The 22,451-nt window shown below is 36.8% G+C and overlaps 1 protein-coding gene across 2 annotated transcripts in view; it reads left to right on the plus strand.

The window, feature by feature from the left end:
• Positions 1–22,451, plus strand: part of LOC106871757 (actin-like protein 6B) — a 102,125-nt gene that overhangs the window by 63,612 nt on the left and 16,062 nt on the right. For both annotated transcript variants that reach the window (XM_014918392.2, XM_014918393.2), the window contains 5 exons: positions 2,676–2,762; positions 3,484–3,545; positions 5,562–5,676; positions 9,362–9,442; positions 12,615–12,710. In XM_014918392.2, the coding sequence (XP_014773878.1) occupies positions 2,676–2,762; positions 3,484–3,545; positions 5,562–5,676; positions 9,362–9,442; positions 12,615–12,710 (441 nt within the window). The remainder of the gene's footprint in view (positions 1–2,675; positions 2,763–3,483; positions 3,546–5,561; positions 5,677–9,361; positions 9,443–12,614; positions 12,711–22,451) is intronic.

Here is a 22,451-nt window from a genome sequence, read left to right on the forward strand (position 1 = left end):
CACATGAGCCAGTCCAGGGGCACCGGCAACGATCCTGCTCGAAAAAAACCTCATGTGTCACCCGCACAAGAGCCGGCCCAGGGGGAATTCTTTGGGGTTTGGATAATTCACCTTTGGAAACATAGGTGTTTTGTTCAGCATCTTTAAACAACCCTTATTCAGGGACCTTCTGAGCAGGATGAGCTACTCGACCTGAAGAAAATTCTAACTGGGCCCCACCTGCAAGGTCATGCACTGTTTATCTTGATATGAGATCGCCATGTCGCGCACATATGGTTGTGATGCATGTGCCTGGTGTATCCTTATCAGACGGGTAGTCATGATGGGTACACTGGGCTTCGTATATTTTACCCCAGTGTCACTTGATGGCATACTCTGCTCTCTCACTCAATAATAATAATAATAATTGGTGCATTGGGAACTATGAGCAAAGATGTAGACATGGTTGACAGAGATTGGAATAGAATGCTCTGTAGAGCTTCTACAGAAAGTTTGCCTCTTAGCGACAGGAAAGATTAACAGGAGGGTCTTAAGCACTTGAAAGACTATTGAAAGCTTGCTGATGCTTAAGGTTACAGGTAATAACCCATTGCCCATGTAAATTCTACCAAGAATATGAACAAACCTGAGTCAAATCAATCAAAAATAATAAAAACATCAATAATAATAGTATTAATTGAAAGGTAAAAGAATGAAGTTAATGGAGTCTTTAGATTTGAGTTTAAGCCTAATAAAATCCTCTCTGTGTACTTATTTAAAAAATATTGTATTTTGTGTAACAGATAATAGAAATTTTATCTTTGTTTGTATTAAACCAATTTATTCTTGCAATATCAACCAGACGGGGAAATGTCAGCATCTAAAGTTGCTTTGGGGATTCCTATGCGTTTTATTCACAACAAATTAATCAATTTGAACACAGAATTCCTTTGATAAGTTAAATTTTGGTACTTATCATTAGAGTTTTATGTTTAGTATAACTCTGCCAGCAGATATTTGAAATTTTTCTTATAAGGTGCTGTGAAAGGAAAGAAAGAAGAGGTTAGATTTTATTGTACCTCAGGAGAATTGTTACACCAGTAATCAACACATGCATTGGTTCTATTTCACTTCTCTTGTTATTAGTCACTTAGTCAAGCAATTAACTTATAGATAGTTTATTTAATTGTTTGGTCAGTTAGTTTGGTTTGTTAAAGTCCCTTCTTTGCCATTTGCAACCTCATCAGTGACATGCCCTCTCTACAACAGGTCTACCACAGCATCTCCATGACCAAACAGACCTCGAGTAGAAAGGGCATGTCATTGATGAGGTTGATTGATTGATTGACTGAACGATTAATTAAACAATCAGTTTGTTTATTGGTTAAATGATTAACTAATTAACTAACAACAATAATAAGATAAGTGAAATAGAACCAGTGTGTTTATTATGGGCATAATGACCCTCACAACTTGAGCAAAATCTGTTTCAGTACGAGTTCACATCAAGAATTTTGCCATCCAAATAAAAAGGGGCTAGATGCAAAAAATTTGGTTAGATTCTGTTTTATGTTTAAGTCTTCCTTTACAATGTGGGGTTAACCACATTTCTCTGTAAGGAGCATAAGGCCAGTTTTCTGGTTTCTCTAGTGTGTATACTCCTCTCTGGATGGGATGGTAGTCTGTTGCAGGATTCCTCATTTTCACTGGCTGAATGGATTGCAGCAACATGAAATGAAGTGTTTTGCTCAATAACACAACACACCACGTGGTCTAGGAATTGAAACCACAATGTTATGATCAGGGGTCCAACACCCTAACCACTAAGCCATGCACCTCCACTTCCTATACAATGATTAGAGAAAATTCATCAGGATGTATAACAATGGAGATGACAAAGGACATGATGAGTGGAGAGATGTAGTGTTGAATGAACTCGTGCCAGCATAATGAACTATGTAAAACCTTATAGAAAGAAATCTTGTTCCTTGCAATAAATACATCTAAACAAATTTTTTCGTGGACCCTTAAAATACTACTGTGGATTTCCAATTAACTACTTTGCCTGCATGGACCCCTAAAAATCTTCTATGAATCCCGGTTGAGAACCATTGTTCTAGATCCTTCTTGAACATCTTAGTTCAAGGGTTATAAATAGGCTTCTTCTTGAGTGCCAACTTGGCAGAGTGTCGTAGACGTCTGGACAGAATGTTGTCTTTACTGTTGCTAATCTTAATTGCGTAGAGACTGGCTGATTCATTCCCTTGCTGCTTTTAAACAGTTGTTCTTATGACTACTATTCAACCTTATGGACAGCAGCTAATGTTTTGCAGACATGCTGCTATAGTTTTACGATGTGAACCCTGTGAATATATTTTCTCCTGTCTCGGCAAGCTTAAGTAGAGAGCTTTTGTAATCAGCTATTTATAAATACTGCAGAATTATTCTTTCAGTTGTGTTGACTCTTGGAAATTTCCTAATTCATGACCCACCTGAATATCACTTGTGCAGTGAATAAATGCTATTGAATGTTTGCATGGTGTTGTTATATCATTCACACACAGCCTTACCTACAAAACACTATTTGCAACAAATATATTAACTCATTCAGACCCAAACAAAAGCTTGTTTCTTAAAGTTGTAAAAATGAATTTTCCAAGATGTCTATCAGTAATTAATTTTCACTGTAATTCCAGGAAGCTGTACAAGAGAATGAATCACCTAAATATATAAAAAGGGAAGTTCCTGAAGTTACTAAATCATTCCATAACTACATGGTCAAGGTAAATTTCTTTGGTATTTTACTAATTTCTTACATAAACACTACTGTATACCTAAGTAGGGCTTCTGTCAGTCAGGATTGACCATGTATCTGTACATGTTCATGCAGGCTTGAGCAAGATTTTTTTTTATGGAAGACTGGTTGCTGTACATTCTTGCAAGTCACTTTCTTGACAAATTGGTGCCACGTAAAAAGCACCGATGATGGTGCCACATAAAAAGTGTTCATGCTGGTGACATTGTTAGTATGCCGGGTGAAATGCTTAGTGGTATTTTGTCTGCTGTTACGTTCTGAATTCAAATTCTGCTGAGGTTGACTTTGCCTTTCATCCTTTTGGGTCGATTAAATAAGTACCAGTTATGCACTGGGTTGATGTAATCGAATTATTCCCTTTGTCTGTCCTTGTTTGTCCCCTCTGTGTTTAGCCCCCTGTGGGCAATAAAGAAATATATATATATTTGTTTATCTGCCCCACAGCTTGACAACCAGTGTTGGTTTGTTTACATCCTTATCCTAGCTGTTCAACAAAAGAGACTTAGTACTTAAAAATACGTACTAGGGTGGCATGAATTGTTTGAGTAAGCCTTTTAACGCAATGCTCCAGCATGACTGCAGTCCAATGACTGAAACGAATAAAAGATAAAAAATAAAATATTTGATGACTTTTGTGTTTTCTACCTGATTCTTTATCAATTAATTTATTCCTTTTTATTTCTTACTAGGATGTCCTTCAAGATTTTGTTGCTACTGTTTTGCAAGTGTCTGATAGTCCTTATGAAGAAAGGTAGAGTATTATCTTTGGTTTCGTCTATATTTTCTCCTTTTAACTATTTGTCATCTATAATGGTTTATTTTCATAAGACAATGGGAAACTGAAATATTTCTTGCATTCAAATAACAACATTTTGCAAGATTGGCACTTAGCTACATGTGTTGTGGGTTGATCCCACTTAGCTACATGTGTTGTGGGAGGGTGCAGTTGATCCAGTCAGACCAGCATTTGACTGGGGAATGAATTACTTTAGCAGCCTGAAAAAAGGTGAAAATATAAAAAATTGACTTAATGGAACTTGAATTAAGAACTTAAAAGGGAGATAACCAATATTAATATAGATTCCAACATGGTTATGTGGTTAAGAAGCTCACTTTGATACCATGTGGTTTTGGGTTCAGTCCAACTGCACAGCACCTTGGGCTAGTGGATTCTCCTATAACCCCAGGTTGAGCTTTGTGAGTGAATTTGGTCGTTGGAAACTGTGTGGAAGCCTATCATGTATATATATATATATATAGTTTGCAGATATGAGACTGGTATTCTCTGTATAGAATAGGCTTTGCAGTACTCAAGAAATTTTAATTTGAGCAGGTAGGGGAGTAAATGTAAGGACAAGCAATTTAGCCAAGTTGATATATAACAAATATTAAATACATTTAATACAAAAATAAAAAAAAGTCTGACTTACACAGAATGGAAATGGTATCAGGAATTAACGGGTTTGAGTAGGAGTTTTACTTGTAAAATTCTTACTCAATTTCCTTAATTCCTAATACCATTTCCATTCTGTATAAGTTGGAATTTTTTTTATACGTAAATATATGTATATTCTTTGTATTTAATATTTTTTCTATATTGACTTGCCTAACTTGCTTGTCCTTTCATTAACACCTAAATATAATAAATATATGTATAGTTTACAGTTCCATATTAGGTAGGATCAATAAAAAAATAAAAAAATGTACTCTATCCAGTGAGAGAGAGAGAGGTACTTAAAGCATGAAACTATTAGTAGCTCTTTTGTAATTGTATATATTAAATGATATATATATATATATATATATATAAGCAGATATTGTGCCGGTGGCATGTGAAAAGGCATTCGAGTGAGATCGTTGCCAGTGCCGCTGGACTAGCTCCTGTGCTGGTGGCACGTAAAATACACCATTTCGAGCGTGGCCGTTGCCAGTACCGCCTGACTGGCCTTCGCGCCAGTGGCACGTAAAAGCACCCACTACACTCTTGGAGTGGTTGGCATTAGGAAGGGCATCCAGCTGTAGAAACTCTGCCAAATCAGATTGGAGCCTGGTGTAGCCATCTGGTTTTACCAGTCCTCAGTCAAATCGTCCAACCCATGCTAGCATGGAAAGTGGACTTTAAATGATGATGATGATGATACATGTGTGTGTGTATCTATGTTTGTTACATTGCACTATCACTTGATAACTGCTATTGGTTTGTGGACATCCCAGTAACTTAGTTGTGTGACAAAAGAGTCTGATAGAATAAGTACCAGGTTTAAAAACAAGTACTGGGGTTAAGATAGTGCTCCAGCATAGCTGCAGCCCAATGTCTGACACAAATAAGATAAAATAGCAAATTTATTTTTTTAAGATAAATTTGGCATCTACTATTTCTGACATTCTCAGTTGAATGAAATTAAAATATATTGACATTTTAATTCTTCACAGCAAATAAATTCTTTCTGTATGTATGATAAATAAGACATTATATATAATCACTTTAATCCTTTAGCATTCAAACTGACCATATCCAGCCCAAATATTCTACCTGTTTCATATTCAAGCCAGCCAAATCTGGCTTCTTGCGCCTACTCTACAATATCATTCTAAAAATATATGATCACATCATCAAAATCTTGAAGTCACAAGCTTATACAAAACAGTGTGAATAGATAAGCATTATACTTGACCTATTAACCTGAATGCTAAAGAATTACTTGCGCTTTTTACATATCTTCATAACCTTTCTGATATTTCCTGTATCAATTTGTTTCTTCTCCAGCCAAACTGATACAATGCCATCACTTCACTATGAATTTCCAACAGGTTACAACCAAGAGTTTGGTTGTAAAAGGTTTAAAGTAAGCGAAGGCCTATTTGATCCAAGCATTATCAAGGTAACATTTTTCACTATTCACTTCAAGTTAGAAGAAATTCCTTATCAACTGATATGATTTGTCCCTGAGATATTTAGGTTAAGAAGTATCTTCTTCTATAGCCTTGAGCTATTTTCATCTATGGACCCTTGATTCCTATTTTACTTGGACGGACCCTCATAGTCATTCAATATTTTTATAAATCTTATTATATTTCTCTAATTAAATATTATGAGGAATTGTATTAAAAAAATTGTTAAAATATTTTGTATATTGTTGAAGTATAACCAATTCATTGGAGACAAATTTCAACAATTAAATCTGATATGAACCTCCAAGGACCATATGGATCCTAGTTAAGAACCACTGGTCTAAGTGAATTTGGTCTATGGAAACTGTAGGAAGCCCTTCATATGCATGTGTATATGTATGTATGTATGTTAATGTCATTATTTGGGTGAAACAGTGGTAATGTTTACATTTCCTGTCGATATTATAACCAGCCATTCTGGTTTTTCAAAGCCATATAGAATAGAAAATCTCTTGCTTGAAAAACAGGAGTGGGTTGGCATCAAGTAAGGTATCCAGCTGCTTAAAATCAATTTCCATTCAAGCCATGCTAACATGATAAAAATGGATGTTAAACAAACAAGTGAATGATGACCATTTCTTATTTATGATAGTGACGGTGTTATTTAGTTGCAGATCAGGCTTCATTGATCAGATCTGTAATCAAAGATATTCCAGCTTTGACCATCATGTATTTTTGTCTATCTAAGACTAGTTGATAACTTTTGGTTTAGTCAGTGCTTCAGCATCTTAGACACTTGGCTATGGTAACTTTACTTGACCACAATGCCTTTTTTTTATTTATTGCTTTAATTTTCTCTGCTACTTTATCACATTTCGGGCCATACACTGCTTATTGTCAACAAAAATTTGCAAAATAGTTTATTTTGAAATTACTTTGTGGTTAAAATGTAAACATTTAAATCTTCACATTATTTTGTTCCTCTTCTTCCTCCAAATGGTCATACAAAAATCTATGCTCTTTGAAAATCAACACTGAACAATTCTGAGCCCATTCATCTTGGAGTCAGTATGTTTGTTTTCAGTATAATACACCTCATCTGCATCAGTGAAAATTGTTCTCTCTAATAAACTAATATATACAGACATTCTAAAGCGACCTGTCCTTTTTCATCACTCACTGCATTCACCTCTATCTCCATCTTTAATCATCTGTCACTCCCTTCTTATGTTCTCCTGAACTTATCCCTCTACTCTTTCTGTTTCTCTCTCCTTATTCTCTTTAATATTCATCTTGTTCTTGAGATACCCTGACACCTCATCACCATTGTTCTTTTCTTTCTTCCCTGTTGGGCATAGCCATGTATCTCCTCCTCTACACCAAGACACCTGTTCTATTCCCTCTACCACCTCTCAACAACTTGTATAAAGCCACCTCCCTCTCTACCTCACTCAGTCAAAGGGTGAGACAGTCCTTGTGAGTTACTTGGTGACTTCTCTAGTATTGGTGCTACAAAAGAAAAAAAAAGCACCCAGTACACTCTGTAAAGTGATTGGCATTGAGAAAGTATCAAACCTTAGAAACCTTGCCAAAGTATACACTGGAGTTTGTCACTGTCCTTCAGCTTGTCAGATACTGTCAAACCTCCAGCCCATGTCAGCATGGAATTCTGGGCATTAAATAATGATGACGATGAAATTCACTGGTTTTGGTTTTAAACAAAATCAATAGGAAAGTTGCAAACGTTGAAAAATCTAGCAAGCAAAATATCTGTATGCATTTTACATCATACACTGCAATGAACAGGTATTAAAGAGTTGGACAGTATTACAAGGCTGCCAGTTTATTTATAGAAGACGTATATAATTAGCTGAATTGGCTCTAAATTATCCTGAGGGGGTGAAAAGCAGTTTCAGTTTTAGCATGATTTGAACTCAGCCATAAGGCAAAAATTTAAGCTGGGTGACATTTAGTGCAGTGTTCTACCAATTCTATTAGTCTTCTATGTTACATACTAATCTAATTTTATATATTTAACCTTTAACTCCTATAAAGTATACCTATAGGGTATACTTAATGACACAGCAACTAATTCATATTCCTATTAAGAATATAATTATCTGTTTGGCTTAATATAATAATATAGGCCAAAATTTGTTGAGGATTATTGAGGTTGTTGATGTTTTAATTAATAATAAGCTAAGTGTATCAGACAGATGCATTTTTTCTAGCGGTTTTTTACTGATAATCTGAAAGAATTGTAAAATTTGTCTAACAGTTTTCATTTTCTTTTTTTATTTGACACTACATGATATTTCAAGATCAACAAAAAAACCCACTTTAATTTAACTATCTCTGCTTCCCACTCAAAACTTATATTTGTATGAAAGTAGTTTCTGTAGATGGTGGTGGTGGTGAACCCTCTTATTACTTCAAGAAGTGAGGTGTTCAGCAAGACACAGTACAAAAATATAAAGACAACCGTCACCCTGTGTACAGGATCAAAGCTGAAGACTGAATAGCATCTCCACCTGTCCCTGTTGCCTCTTTTCCTATCACCATTGAACTTATGAAGAAAGTGTGTTGGTGCTGGTGTCTTGGTTTGCTGAGCAACCTACATGATAAATATTCTTATAGTGGGCATGGTTTGTGCTGAGCCAAACTCACTCTCGTCCTTCAAATGTATATTCATCTGGTTGCAATGCTTGCATGAATTCCTGTGACTTTCTGTCATCATCCAATTTTATTGTTCATCATATTTGTCAGGTTAGAAGGATTGCAGTTTATGTCGTCACAAATCACTTTGATATAGATCTTGGTTTTGTCCTCTGCTAGCTCTTCTTTGTGTAGGCTCCCACAAAAGAACTGTACTAACAATTTCGTCTTTAGCTCACCAGCAAAACTCTGTGAATCTAACTCTATTCTCTTTGATGATGTCTGATACGAACTGAAGGTTCCCATACAATTGCTCATTGGTCAGACAATCTCTGCAAGTGACACAGTTATCAGTCTCTGTGTTAACTCTGACAAAGCAGAATACATAAGCTTAAATCCAAATGGAACAATCAAATCATTATCTAGCATACCTCTCAAATGTGTAGAAGAATTTACTTATGTAAGTAGCAAAATATCTAACTGTGGGAGTGATATAAAAACATGTATTGGTAAAGCCTGGGCTACCGTCAACAAGTTTTCTCTTGTGTGGAAATCTAAACTTCTAGAAAATATGAAAAGGAGTTTCTTTCAAGCCACTGTTTCCTGTTTTATTTATGTCTCTTCAGCATGGATCCTTACCTCAAAACATATTGGCCTGGAATAACAAGTGCTACAAGCCTAGTAGCTTATCAGGATGCTGGATATATGGAGTTACCTTCTCTTAGATGAACAGTTAAAGAGCTCAAGTGCCTCATCTGCCCTTGGTCCATTTGGGTGTCTGTCAGTGACCCTCATCCAAAAGCAATTCTTTGACATGCTAATTAACCCATGGCTGAGCTGGGATCCTAGAAGGTGCTACTACTCCAGGTTAGAACCATAGTGGCTAAAAGGTGGTTCAACAGAGCATAGTTTTCTCGAGATGTGTCTGCTCAAACTAGTGAAAGAGTACTATGTCCATTACTTAACTATTCTTAAGTACAGATGTTTTTAATGCATTTTTCTATGTAAAACTTATTGCAGGATGTTCCAGGAAACACAATGCTAAGTGTAGGCCATGTTGTAACAACAAGTGTCGGAATGTGTGATATTGATATACGACCGGTAAGTTAATCAATTTTACCTTTCTTATTGCTACTCATGTGTGGCGTCTTATTTTTTAGGAATTTGTTAAAAATGTGTGTGTGTGCCAGATGTATACTTCTGTCAGTGTTGTCTCTATATACACATGATGTGGGTGTGTGTGTCTGTGTGTCTATACTCTATATTAGTGTTTCTCAACCTTTTTACTCTTTCCTGCTGAACCCTAGGTTTCCGTGGAACTCTGGTTGAGAAATGCTGCTGTGTGTGTATACAGACACATATACACATATGTGTGCTAGGATTTATGTGTAGTTTTATATCTCTGTCAGTCTGTGTACGCACATGTGTGAGTCTGTATATGTCATTTAGACTGCTTCGAAGAATTTTAGTCGAACAATTTGACTCCAGGAGTTAATACATACATTTTTGCTGAAGCGCTAAGTTATGGGGAAGTCAACACACCAACATTGATTGTCAAGTTGCAGGTGGTACACACACAGACACACGCACCCACATGTGTGTGTGTGTGTGTGTGTATATATATATATATATATATAGATATATATATATAGTTGAAAAATGATTAGAGATCTATACAAATCAAATTTTTATATATAAAAGGTGGAGGTAGAAATAGCACAAAAGTAAATTTAAGACATTTTAATTTAAGAAGGAATTTAATAAAAATGATTTTAAAAATCATATTAAGAAAATATTACCAATTTCGATGATGAATCTCATCTTATCAAATATCAGGAAAAATTTATAAAAATTTGAAGTAAAAACAGTTTATTTTCTGTCAGGGGGTCAAAAATATGTCTGGAGATTTTTCGTTGAAGTCTTCTTTTAATATAGTTTGGTATAGAGTTCAAAGTGTTAGTGAGAGAGAGAGTGTAGTTATCTTTTGTCTAAAAGAAAACTTTGTGGATTCCTACCAAGGGAGTGACTTAAAAGCATTTATTGAATGGGTTTTGTCTCTACTTGTGTGTGTGTGTGTGTGTGTATTGTGCTGAATGTCCTTTCAATATGTTTGGAATGTGACCAGCTGTGTGTTGATGGGTGTGTATGTTGTGATGAATGTCTTATTGAGCATAGAATAGATGAGCCATAAAGGCCGAGAGATAGGCTTGGAAAAACTGGAAGAAAGGGAACATCAAAGAGCAATATCAAATCATCGTAGCACTCTGTCGGTTACGACGACGAGGGTTCCAGTTGATCTGATCAATGGAACAGCCTGCTTGTGAAATTAATGTGCAAGTGGCTGAGCACTCCACAGACATGGGGAGATTCAGCATGACACAGTGTGTGACAAGGCTGGCCCTTCAAAATACAGGTACAACAGAAACAGAAAGGAAGAGTGAGAGAAAATTGTGGTGAAAGTACAGCAGGGTTCACCACCACTCCCTGCTGGAACCTTGTGCAGCTTTAGGTGTTTTTGCTCAATAAACACACTCAACACTCGGTCTGGGAATCGAAACTGCGATCCTATTACCATGAGTCCGCTGCCTTAACCACTGGGCCATTGCACCTCCTCATCAAATTGTAAGAAAAGAAGTTAGACATCAGCTTTACTTAGCAAAGGTAGAAGTTGAGGATCAGAAGTTTGCCAATTCTCTAAGACATGAGGATCAGAAGTGAGGAGTGACAGTTTGTGAGGCAGTGTGTGAGAAAAAAATCCAGATGTTACTGGGAAAAAATATGTATAGAAGGATAATAACACTCTTGCTCTTAGACTAGAAAGAAAGAATGCTGTGATGAGAAGTGTTTTGAACAAGGAGAATGTATGAGAGAAAGCAGGATCTTCTCTATGGAAGCCCAACAGAACCAATAGTTTTTCAAGTTGTCAGCAGGATAGTAGCTGGTGATTAAGGATGTGAAGACAGGAAATTTATCAAGTGCATCAGGAATTACTGCTGAAATGCTTAAAGTGTGCTCACAATAATTCAAGTTGTACAGGATATAGTAGTTGCTGATATACTAGTTGTATATCAGCAGCTTTATTAACTACTACAAGGGCAAAACGGACATAATAGAGAGAGGAAACTACAAAGTGTTAAACTGTTAGATCAGTTAATGAAAGTGACCAAAAGAATTATAATGCAGTTGATGAGTAAGAGAATTATCATAAATGTGATGCAGTTTAGTTTTATACTAGGAAGAAGTACTATTGATGTTCTCTTCCTAGTGAGACAGCTGTAGGTGAAGTATTTAGTCAGAAGTACACCCACTTCCTGTACTTGATATTTGTCAACCTAGTGAAAGTTTTAGTGAAGTCATATGGCTTAGTGGTTAGGATATTTGGCTCATGATCATTAGGTCATGAGTTCAATTCCCAGCTCTGCATTGTGTCCTTGAGCGAGACATTTTATTTCATGTTTCTCCAGTCCACTCAGTGGACAAAAATGAGTAGTACCTTTATTTCAAAGAGCCAGCCTTGTCACACTCTGTGTCATGTTGGATCTTCCTAAGAACTACCTTAAGGGTACGGGCGTCTGTGGAGTGCTCAGCCACGTGCACATTAATTTCATGAGCAGGCTGTTCCGTTGATTGGATCAACCAGAACTGTTGTCACAACTGATGGAGTGCAAGTTGAAAGCTTTGATAAAATTCCATGCTCTGTGATCTGGTGGTCATCGAGAAAGCTTGAATTAGATAAACGGCTTGTAATAGTTGTACAAGCAACATACAGTGATACAGTTGGTATGGTAAAAGTTAGTAATGAGTAGGGGGATGAATTCAATATGAAGGTGGGAGTACATTGGGGCAAAGTGCTCTGCTCCTTGCTGTTCATTTTAGTCCTTGAAACCATAACGGGAATTTAAGTGGCTGCCTGTGGGAACTCCCGTGTGCTGATGACTTAGTTCTTTTAGCTGAATCTGTCGCAGAATTAGGAAAGATATTCTAGGCATGGAAGCAAAACCTAGAATCAAAAGACCTCAAAATAAATTTAGCAATGACTTTCTACAGCTAGATGCCTGACCTCTCTCCAAAACATACTTGTTCCCAAGCAAGATGATATTAGCCCATCACCAGACATGGTCTTATGGAAAGACATGGAAGGCATTCACTGATTATGCTTAATGTATCACTAATTTTTATGTCTATTTCAATAAATGTACATAAAGTCCTACATACACAAACATGCTAAATTTTGTATGTAATTATTCTAACGATTGTCTTCTCTTATCTTCAGAGTCTATACAGCAGTGTAATTGCAGTTGGAGGGAATACGCTTTTACAAGGATTCACTGATAGACTTAATAGAGACCTTAGTACAAAGACTCCACCTGTAAGTAACATTATTCCTGATTAAAATTTTATATTCACAATATTCAAATTCATCTTGTTTTTGTTTTAACCACATTTTAAACATGATCCATATCAATAAACATATATAAAAAAGAGCTCTTTAATCCTCACTGCACTCTATCAGCATCATCATCATCATGCATCTGCTTTCCATGCAGGCATGGGTTGGACAGTTCAACAGGATCTCATTAATTTGAAGACCACATTTTGCTCCAAAGTCTCAGTTTTGATATGGTTCCTATGGCTGGATACCCTTTCTGACTGACAGAAGAGTCTATTGGATGCATTTTTTTTGTAGCACCAGTTCTATAGAAACTGTCTTTCTCTCTCTCTCTCTCTCTCTCTCTCTCAGCAAGGCTAAAGTATGCACTTGATCCTATGTTGTCTCTGCTTGGTTTGCCAGCCACTTTACAGTGTCTACTGGGTGCTTTTTTTCATGGCACTAGCACCAGTGTGATTGCCTTATATCTTCAATGTAAAAAATATTATAAAAATAGGTACAGGCATAGCTGTGTGGTTAAATAGTTTGCTTCTCAATCATCTGGTCTCAAGTTCAGTCTCACTGTACAACATCATGGGTAAGTGCCTTCTACTTTCACCCTGGGCCAATCAAAGCCCTGAAAGCAGCTTGTTGTAGATACATGTGTATGTGTAAGAGCATCATGATTATACAATGTCATTCATTTCTTATCTTCCATGAAAAAATATGTCTGACCATGGGGGAAATATTACCTTATTTGGAAACAAGTTGGTGACAGGAAAGGCATCCAACTGTAGAAAAGAATTTGCTTCAATGAATTCCATGTAACCCATATAAGCATAGAAAAGTAGGCATAACAACATTGATGATGGTAATGTACATCTAATCACATTGACCATTGAATCAAAGAATTGTTTCACAGATAGGCACAGCTGTGGCTGTATGGTTAAGAAGTTTACTTCCCAACCACATTGTTTCAAGTTCAGTCCTACTGCATGGTACCTTGGACAAGTGTCTTCTACTATAGTCCCTGGACTGCTCAAGGCTTTGTGAGTGGATTTGATAGATGCAAGCTAAAAATAGCCCAGTGTGTGTTTGTGCTACCTTGTCTTCATCGTCATCATCATCGTTGTTTAACGTCCGCTTTCCATGCTAGCATGGGTTGCATGATTTGACTGAGGACTGGTGGACCAGGAGGTGACACCAGGCTCCAATCTGATTTAGCAGAGTTTCTACAGCTGGATGCCCTTCCTAATGCCAACCACTCTGAGAGTGTAGTGGGTGCTTTTACGTGTCACCGGCATGAAGGCCAGTCAGGCGGTACTGGCGACGGCCATGCTCGAAATGGTGTATTTTATGTGCCACCTGCACAGGAGCTAGTCCATCGGCACTGGCAACGATCTCGCTTGAATGTCTTTTCACGTGCCATTGTTAAGGAATGTCCTTTATTTCCAATATACTCCATGGAAAATATTACCTTGGTTGGTGACAGGAATCGTATGCAGCTGTAGAAAATTTGCCTCCAAAAACTCTCTCTGACCCATGCAAGTATGAAGAGGAGGATGTTACGATGATGACTGACATTTGGCATATGCTACAAAAAGCCATCTATGAATATTTTACTACCACATTTTTTTTTTTGTATAATTCCATCGTAGTTAAACTTTTCTCCAGAGCATATTGCTACATCATCATCATTTAACCCTTTTGATACCAGCTCACCTGAGACTGCCCCAGGTTCTTTGACATAAACTTATTGTTTTAAAGTGGTCTAAATTATAATCTTCCATCAAAATTTTATGCTAATTTGTTCCAAACACTATCTTAATAATGAGAAAACTATTTTACCAAATTCTTCATTCTTTAAAAAATTTAATTGATACAGTGGCAGTATATATTAACAGAAATATGGTATCAAAAGAAGGCGGTGAGCTGGCAGAAAAGTTAGCATGCCAGGCGAAATGCTTAGTGGTATTTCATCTGCCGTTACGTTCTGGGTTCAAATTCCATCAAGGTTGACTTTGCCTTTCATCCTTTCGGGGTCGATAAATTAAGTATTTGTTACACACTGGAGTCGATGTAATCGACTTAATCCCTTTGTCTGTCCTTGTTTGTCCCCTCTATGTTTAGCCCCTTGTGGGCAGTAAAGAAATAAGAAATATGGTAACAAAAGGGTTAATGTCTGTTTTCCATGCTTGCATGGGTTGGATGCTTCAACAGGAGCTGGCAAACTGGAGAGCTGCACCAGACTCCATTTGTCTGTTTTGCTATGGTTTCTACAGCTGGATACCTGTCCTAATGCCAATCACTTTACTGAGTGTGCTGGGTGCTTTTTACATGACACCAATGCAGCTGCTTTTTACATGGCACCAGCACAGGTGCTTTTTTCTGTGGTGCCAGCATGAATACTTTTTACACTTTGTGAGTGGATTTGATAGGCTGAAACTAAAAATAGCCCAGTATGTGTGTTTGTGCCACCTTGTCTACACTCTCAGGGTGGTTGGCTACTCTCTCAGACTGGTTGGCGTTAGGAAGGGCATCCAAGTGTAGAAACTTTTGCCAGATCAGATTGAGCCTGGTGCAGCCTCTGGCTCGTCAGTCTTCAGTCAAACCGTCCAACCCATGCCAGCATGGAAAGCAGACGTTAAACGATGATGATGAGTATATATCTATTTTTTCCAGTGTGTGTGTGTGTCTGAGGAGTGTACTTACATAAAAAAAATATATAGCTTGCAGATTGTGGACTGGCAAAGTTGTCAGAGTATTGGTAAATATCCCTTGTAGTATTCCTTCTGACTCTTTTCATGGCCTAGGGAAATCTACTTTGTCTTTCCTTCTGGGGATTGATAAATTTCAGTACCAGTCCAGGGCAGTGGATTACTGAAATTGTGTTCTAAGTTTGTCTGCAATGACACCATTGACCCCTTGACCCATGCTTTTCTTTTGGTCAACATTGATGGTGTGCAGGGGAGGAGACTTACTCTATGGGAAACATTGGTCTTAAAAATAAAAATAAGAAAATCGTTTACTTTGGCCTGTAACTGGAGAGGAATATTACAGGTGCATATATCTGATCAACTGTGACTGTCAGAGGCCTCAGATATATTGTGTACTATCACTTGAACCTATGTTTCTTGCTTTGATGATGATCTTTATTATTGTTTTTATATCATTCTTTCCACACTGGCACAGATCTTGTTAGTCATATGTCATCATATTCTAAAGCTGGGGTGGGGAAATCTCTACTCGTGGGCGCATTTGCACCCACGAGCCCATTTTATTTCGCCCGCAGACTGATATACTTGAATGTACAAAATATAGTAAATTTTTCAATTATAAAATTTATACAATATTCATATACCTATTTGCGACATATGTCACGTTTCCACTACGACTTAAAACGGTTAGACTCGAACAGAAAATTGCCTGGTAATTGCCATTTGAATGGAAATTTTGTTTTCACTATAAAACACATATTGCTAGGTTTGTACTACCCCCTTGAGACCCAACTACACTCTAGCTGAAAAATATAGAATACCACATAAGTAATACAAATGTCCTAAATTCAGTGGCAGCATTAATGAAGATGTTACATGTTAATTTAATGTGTTAAACTTATCTTTATTAATGTATATTGAATTATACATAGATATATACAAGATCTACATGGATATAAGAGTCAGAACTTGTGATCCGTCCGCAGACCTTTTCCTTTGTAAATTTTTGCCTGCTGCACTAAAAAGTTTCCCCACCCCTCTTCTAAAGGTTATTTTCCATGAACTTGCTGCTTTTTCAAACTCACTATTATCATCTTGTGTTTCTCCGGTCTATGATATTCAATCCTTTAAGCTTTTCGTCAGTTGATATCTTTTGAATTTGTAGGCCTCCTTCTTTTCTTTCTTTCTTGTCTCTTATACTACATTGGCCTCAAGTCTTGTTTGGAACAAAATCATTAAGTATATATATATATATATATATATATATATATATATAGAAGGGGGTCTGTTCCAGTAAACCATGCTTCTAATTGCTGTCAGTCCTCATGTGCTACACACATCTTCAGAGGAAACCAACTTTTATTGTTGTATATATCATGTTCTTTTCTCTATTTTGTATTGTTTTTGTAACTAGATGATCTTATCACTAACTACTTAACAACTGGCACGAGAGAGGTTATCTGTCAAGACTAAAGATGCCTCTCTAGTCTGTATCTGTTTCAAGTTACTGTCCTTCGAGATGAGTTACATTCACTGTGGCCTATGGAGTGCACATCATCTCTGTGCAATTATGGCAAAAACTATTTTTGAATACTATTGGATTTATTTGGAGTACCCAACTTCCATTTAGATTATCTTCATTGCAGCTGAGAAGTTGCATCTCTCTGTAATGTAGAGACTATGAAGAGGATTCATAGTGGCAGCCTTAAGACATTAAGAATAAAGGTTGTCTTCATGGTTTTGACAGAGAACTTAGTTACCTAACTGAGAACAAAACAATTTCTATTGTGCAGGTGTCTTTGTATTTGTCTCCCATCCCTCATCGCTTGACAACCAATGTTGGTTTGTTTATGTTCCTGTAACTTAGTTGCTTGGTGAAAAGGAAAGATAGAATAAGTACCAGATTTGAAAAAAATATAAGTCCTGGGGTCGATTTGTTTGATGAAGCCCTTCGAGGCAGTGTTCTAGCATGGCTGCTGTCCAATAACTGAAACAAGTGAAAAAAAAAACAACTTTTTCTCTGCAGTGGGGCCAACAAATATAAAACAATAGTTGAAAATATAGTTTAAAGCTAGAGTAGCATGTGTCCCGGTATTTAATTTTTAGTCAAGCCAATAACCCTTTTGATACCAAACTGTTGAAGCTTTCCCCTGGTTTTATGATATAAATTTCCCATTTTAACCCTTTAGCATTCAGGTTTCTCTGTCAAACGTAATGCTTGTTTATTCACATTGTTTTGAATTAATCATGCATTATCTCATAGCTTCAAGATTTCAACGTTGTGATTGTTTATTTTTAAAATTACATTGCAGAATAGGTGCAAGAGGCCAGATCTGTCCAGTTTTACCATAAAATAGGTAGAATATTTGGGCTGGATATGACTGGTTTAAATGCTAATGTGATCAAAATTCAAGTTGGTTTATGTTCCAAACACCAAGTTAACCCTTTAGTATTTAAACTGGCCATATCTGACTCAAATATTTTGTATTTTATGTTGAAACCAGTCAGATCTGGCCTCTCACAATGTTGTTCTAAAAATAAACAATCATATCAAGATTTTGAAAAGAAATGAGATAATGCATGATTAATTCAAAACAATGTGAACAAGAGCACTCAGAGAGCGCAAACCTCCGCCAAGGCAATACCAATGTCCTCTCAACGATTAGCTGGTGATGATTTTTAAAATGAGAATATCTGAAATAAACTTGACTGTTCTCACAAACGAGAATACTAAACATGAATCTGACCACTCTCAAATTGTGAAAAAAAATAACGGGAAAACAATCCAGAATTCTTGTTCGGTACCAGATCAGTCCCTAAATCTAATCAGTTCATGCCAGTCACAAGGCCAAACATCCCTGAAAGTTTCATCCGAATCCATCCAGCAGTTCTTGAGATATCTTGTCCACGGACAAACAAACAAACACGACTGAAAACAATACCTCCTCCTTCGCTAAGGCAGAGGCAATAAATAAGCTTTACATTTGACAGAATAATCTGAATGCTGAAGATATTTTACTAAATTTTCTATTTTCAAAATTATTTGAAATGAAAGGAATATATTTGTATAGTTCAGCAGAGATATATAAAAAAAGTTAAATTTAGTATTTGAATATTAATTTTCTAGCAATGTACTACGTAATTGTATTTTCTCCTTTCTGTACCTTTCATTAAATCTTTTATCGTTTAATCTAATAATAGTGATGATTATGCAGTGTTACGTGTGTTTGTGTTTGTCCCCCCAACATCGCTTGACAACCGATGGTGGTGTGTTTGTGTCCCCATAACTTAGTAGTTCGGCATAGGTGTCCGATAATATAGGTACTAGGCTTACAAAGAATAAGTCCTGGGGTCGATTTGCTCGACTAAAGGCGGTGCTCCAGCATGACCGCAGTCAAATGACTGAAACAAGTAAAAGAGTAAAGAGAGTAAGAGTATGTATTTGTGTATGTATCTGAGTGTCTGTGTTTGTCCCCCCACTATCGCTTGACAACCGATGGTGGTGTGTTTACATCCCCATAACTTAGTAGTTCGGCATAGGTGTCCGATAATATAGGTACTAGGCTTACAAAGAATAAGTCCTGGGGTCAATTTGCTCGACTAAAGGTGGTGCTCCAGCATGACCACAGTCAAATGACTGAAACGAGTAAAAGAGTAAAAGAGTATATAGGACGAAGAAAAATATAAAACAACCCTCCTTTTCTCTCACGTTTTCTAAGTTGGTGAAGCTCACCTGTCAGTGAAGGTGATCACTTCACTGAAGTAATAAAATTAACTACTTACTCTGAAAATGTAAGTGGAAAGTGGGTTGGGGAGAAAGAAAGAGAGAGAGAGAGAAGGGCTATGGGAACTGCTTATTTATTGCTCATTGACAAGACTTTGTTCAGCCCACTGAAAATAGCAGCCAAAATTCTCGGATCACACCCTACATACAGTCTTAAAAGCTGTATTACACTTGTAGTTTGTATAATAGCATACAAGTGACTGGATTGTTATGGCATGAATGCTTTTGATCTTCATTTTGTTGACTATGACTCACATGGAATGATGACAACAAAGTTTATTTTGAACCAACAAAGGAAAGCTTCTGCATTGGTATTGGAACTGCTACATACGAGGTCTGATCAATAAGTATATGGATTGTTGCCATAGTAATGAAGCTAAAGCACACAGAGTGAAGCTGCTTGGCACAGATTGATCTTGAACTCTGTTGTACATGTGTACTAAGTTTTAACATTTTAGCTCACTTCCACTGTTTACAGCAGTGCTTGGAAGGAAGGTGTGTAGCATGTGCTCATCACATTGACCATGACGGAAAGTTGAGCAAATTTTACCAAAAGCTTGGCAATACCTGCTCAGAGGCCTATGCAAGGTTTTCAAAAAGTTTTCATCGCTTGCAACACAATCATGATCTTGTGCAACTGAAATCCGAGTGTCTTTTTGGTCAGCTGAAAGCAGTTTTGGTACAAACTTGCAGATATGTCTCGTACCCAAATCTTCAGTGATAATGGACTGAACTGAACCGTAACTAATCTGCATATCCTCTGATAGCTCACGGATGGTGATTCGATGATTTCCTCTCACAGCTGCACACACATCTGCAATGTTTTTCTCAGTTCTGCTGGTTGGGGTCTCCCAGAACGTTTTGTCAATATCGATATTTTTTCAGCCATCTTGGAAATGTCTGAACCACTTGTACACTCGTGGGCAGCTCATACACTTTCTGAAACTTTGCGTAGACCTCTGAGCAGGTATTATCATGACAATTTTCTCTCATGGTCAGTGTGACGATCACACACTACACACCTTCCTTCCAAGCACTGCTGTAAACAGCAGAAGTGAGCTAGAATGCTAAAACTTAGTGCACATGTACAGCAGAGTTCAAGGCACAATATGTGCCAAGTGGCTTTACTCTGCATGCTTTAGCTTTGTTACTATGGCAACAGTCCAGATACTTATTGATCAGACCTCGTATAGTAAATTTCCTTCAAATCACACCCTACTGTCATATATGTGTGTGTGTGTGTATATATAGTGTGTGTGTATATATATATAGTGTGTGCATGTGTGTGTATATATATATATATATATATGTATATGTGTATATAGTGTGTGTATATATATATAGTGTATGTGTGTGTGTGTATATATATATATATATAGTGTGTGTGTGTGTATATTGTGTGTGTGTGTGTATATTGTGTTTCTGCTTGTTTTTTAGATGTAGGCATGACTATGTTTAAGAAGCTTACTTCCCAACCATGTGGTTTCAGGTTCATCTCCACTGCACGATACTCTAGGCCAGTGTTTCTCAACCTTTTTTTTTTTAACCTTTGGACCCCCCTTTAATTCCTATCTTACACTACTGGATCCCCCCATAACCATTTGATGTTTAAAAAATCCTCTTATATTTTTATAATTAAATATTATTAGAAATTGTATTCAAATAAATTCTTTAAATATTTTGTATATTGAAGAAGTATAACCAATTTATTGCATAGAGATTTTCACAACAAAATGTTATCTGGACCCCCAAGGGTGATGTGGACCTCAGTTGAGAACCTCTGCTCAGGGCAAATGTTTTGTGAGTGAATTTGGTTGACGGAGACTGAAAGAAGCTTGTGTGTGGTGTGCATGTATGCATGTATATATGTTTGTCATCATCATTTTAATGTTTGTCTTCCATACTGGCATGGGTTGGATGGTTTGATAGAAGCTAGGCAAACCAGAGAGCTGGTTCCATTGTCTGTTTTGGCATGGTTTGTACAGCAGCTGGGTACCCTTCCTAACACCAACCACTTTACAGAGTGTTCTGGGTGCTTTTTATGTGGCACCAGCACCAGTGGGATTGCCAAGTAACTTGTGAGGCGAAGATTTCTCAGCTGGGAGAGGAAGTGGATTGAGGGAGGTGGCTGTGTCTCAGTTGAGAGGTTAAAGTATAATAGAGAAATAGAAATAGGTGTCTTACTACAAAGGAATTACTTGGCTACTCCAATATGAAAAGAAAGGGAAGGAAAGAAATGTTTATATATGTGCATGTGACCCCTTGTCTGAGCATCATGTAATGGTTGTATAGAAGTGTCACCATCGCACAAGCAATATCATTCATTTTGAATCTTCCTTGAAAAACACATCTGGCCTTAGGGAAATATTACCATGCTGGGAAACCAGGGCTGTGGAGTCGAAACAAAAAACTTTGACTCCAACTCCTCTACTATTGGCACCTCCGACTGTGACTCCTCTTTATGTAATTAAGTAATTGTGGTCTACATATCTCATAAAGCATATACATACACTTGTACTTTGAGTAGACTTATATGTTTTAACTAGTTTATATTAAAGAATAAAGATATTGTGAGTCAGAGTCAGTAAAACCATACTGACTCTGACTCGGTATGGTTTTACTGACTCTGACTACTCCTTAATTGTTTCCGACTCTGATCCCACAACCTTGTTGGAAACAGATGAGATTGGCAATGGGAAGGGGCATCCAGCTATAGAAAATTTGGCTCAGTAAATTCCATCTGAGCCATGCCAGCCTGGAACAATAGACATTAAAATGATGATGATGGTGGTTCTTTTCATTTCTGTATCTTTGTCCTTTTTGATATTGTGTTTTTGTTAATGTATATATTTTTTTAAAGTAACTCTATTATTACATTTCCCAAACCACTTGTCCAATTTTTGTTGTTGTTTTTTTTCTTTTCTTCTTATCTCTGAATTATTTGTTCTCAAATTGGCTGTCATTTCTTGACAATTTAAGTCATTTTAATACAGGATATAATTTGCCCATTGTAGATTTATTCCAACATATTTCTTGTTTGGGGTCAGCAAAAAAAAAAAAGAAAAAAAAAGAAAAAAAAGAACAATTGATAGTGAGGTTTCTTGAAAAATTATTCTTTCCAAATAGCACAATCTGTTGTTTTCCTTCCTTCTGTCTTTACTTTTCTTGATTGCTCTTTTTCTTTTCCTTATTCTTAATGCTTTTGTTGTTTCTTTGGTCACAGTATATTTGAAATAAAGT

This window comes from Octopus bimaculoides, chromosome 5 (assembly GCF_001194135.2).
Source record: "Octopus bimaculoides isolate UCB-OBI-ISO-001 chromosome 5, ASM119413v2, whole genome shotgun sequence".
In the NCBI taxonomy this organism is placed as follows: domain Eukaryota; kingdom Metazoa; phylum Mollusca; class Cephalopoda; order Octopoda; family Octopodidae; genus Octopus; species Octopus bimaculoides.